We start from the raw sequence: 1,414 nt of genomic DNA on the forward strand, positions 1-1,414 counted from the left end.
ACAAATATTCTTAGTGTTGTGCTGGTAGATCCTACTTATCGCGAGGAGAGTATATCAAGCGCTGTATTCCATTTGGGTGTACATAAAGATACAGTAGGTTTATTCCATAAAAGTGGTGGCGTGCCAATTTCGGTAAAGGAAATACAGCACTCAATAAAAAATGCTGTACAAAGGGAGCAAGAGATTACAAACCTGTTAAAAAGCTTTAAAAGAAATAAATAAATTTAACCATTAAACATTTCTTATTTAATTGGTATTGACAACTTTCTAGTTTATTTAACATTTAATAACTTCCAATTTTATTTCAACGTAAATTGCCAATTTGCATACATTTCTTATACTCGATTGGACCTTTCATGAATTTCTTCATGACGAAGGCGTGAAAAAATCGTTCTATTCAATATGATTTAGTTTAAATTTATTTTAATTGTTTAAGAAGTATTTGTACATAGAAGCATATATAATTATCCACTCCAGCTAGGTACATAAGCAAACAATATACGCATATAAATGAACATCTATATATTAGCAAATTTCCTTGAAATTACAACAGATATTCAACAACTATTCTAGGTCATCAATAAGAATTGAAGATTGGGCACCTTCAAGCCCAACAGGAATATCAGCGCCTCCAATCGAGTTAGCTGAAACTATTTTAGGTGTATCGCTCATTTCAGCATTTGCACGATTGCCGAACTCTTGCATTTTAAGAATCAGCATTGCAAATACTTGTGCTGGTAGTGAAGTCTGTAGTACTTGCAGGAGGCGGGCTGGTTGTCCACACACCACTATAGCGTTAGCAAGGTGCTCCACACCATTCTCAAATTCACCGCGCGCAATTAGAGTTTCGCCCAATTGAATTTCCTGAAGGAAATATCTGAAAGCAAAATTTTGTTTTATTTTAAATCTAGTATAGGAAAGGCACATATAAACATAGGTATGCATATAAAAAATGTATGTTATAAACCAATGACGCATTGCATGCAGACATTCCACACTCTGTAGTTCTACACTATTAAGAAGTCATGTTTAGAATTATCGCTATGCATGTGAAAAGCACGTTGCAAAATTACATAAGTATAAATAAGGCTTAATAAACCTTACCTCTCAATTGCTTCGTGGTCATTAAGATTTGGAATTCCACTACGTCCGGCAGTTCCATTTTTGCGGTTACGACGGCGACCTAAAATAGTTTTCGTCTTTTACACTACATATATTTACACAATCTTCACGTTGTCTTTACACTTAGTACTTACGCTCACGGACTTTCTTTTTGTATTCGGGGTCCGCACGTCTTTTGCTGTCGAAATAAATGCAATAACCAATAAAGATTGTGCCCGCAACACCGGCAGCTATCCCTATCGCCGTTTTATTAATTGCATTCATATTTGATGACTTCCACTCAAATATAAAT

The 1,414-nt window shown here is 35.0% G+C and overlaps 2 protein-coding genes across 3 annotated transcripts in view; one reads left to right on the plus strand and one right to left on the minus strand.

The window, feature by feature from the left end:
- LOC118739006 (exosome complex component RRP43-like) overlaps positions 1–263 on the plus strand; it is a 1,461-nt gene extending 1,198 nt beyond the window's left edge. For both annotated transcript variants that reach the window (XM_036470084.1, XM_036470083.1), the window contains exon 3: positions 15–263. In XM_036470084.1, the coding sequence (XP_036325977.1) occupies positions 15–222 (208 nt within the window). In that variant the 3' untranslated portion in view covers positions 223–263. The remainder of the gene's footprint in view (positions 1–14) is intronic.
- Positions 264–405: 142 nt separating this feature from the next.
- Positions 406–1,414, minus strand: LOC118739007 (mitochondrial import receptor subunit TOM20 homolog). Its single transcript, XM_036470086.1, has 3 exons — positions 1,257–1,414; positions 1,105–1,183; positions 406–877 (listed from the first exon to the last, which is right to left on the minus strand). Exons 1-3 carry the CDS (start codon positions 1,384–1,386, stop codon positions 565–567), a joined length of 522 nt encoding a protein of 173 aa, XP_036325979.1. The 5' UTR covers positions 1,387–1,414; the 3' UTR covers positions 406–564.

Source organism: Rhagoletis pomonella, unplaced genomic scaffold (genome assembly GCF_013731165.1).
Source record: "Rhagoletis pomonella isolate Grant_MI unplaced genomic scaffold, Rhpom_1.0 Rhpom_scaffold_00005, whole genome shotgun sequence".
Taxonomy (NCBI): Eukaryota; Metazoa; Arthropoda; class Insecta; order Diptera; family Tephritidae; genus Rhagoletis; species Rhagoletis pomonella.

What these genes read in the sequence shown, in the direction of transcription:
- LOC118739007 (XM_036470086.1), bottom strand. Translation starts at nt 1,386, where the DNA reads ATGAATGCAATTAATAAAACGGCGATAGGGATAGCTGCCGGTGTTGCG. An exon ending in CAAAAAGAAAGTCCGTGAGC is followed by an intron (nt 1,184 to 1,256) that starts GTAAGTACTAAG and finishes AAACTATTTTAG; the next exon opens with GTCGCCGTCGTAACCGCAAA. An exon ending in GACCACGAAGCAATTGAGAG is followed by an intron (nt 878 to 1,104) that starts GTAAGGTTTATT and finishes TTTTGCTTTCAG; the next exon opens with ATATTTCCTTCAGGAAATTC.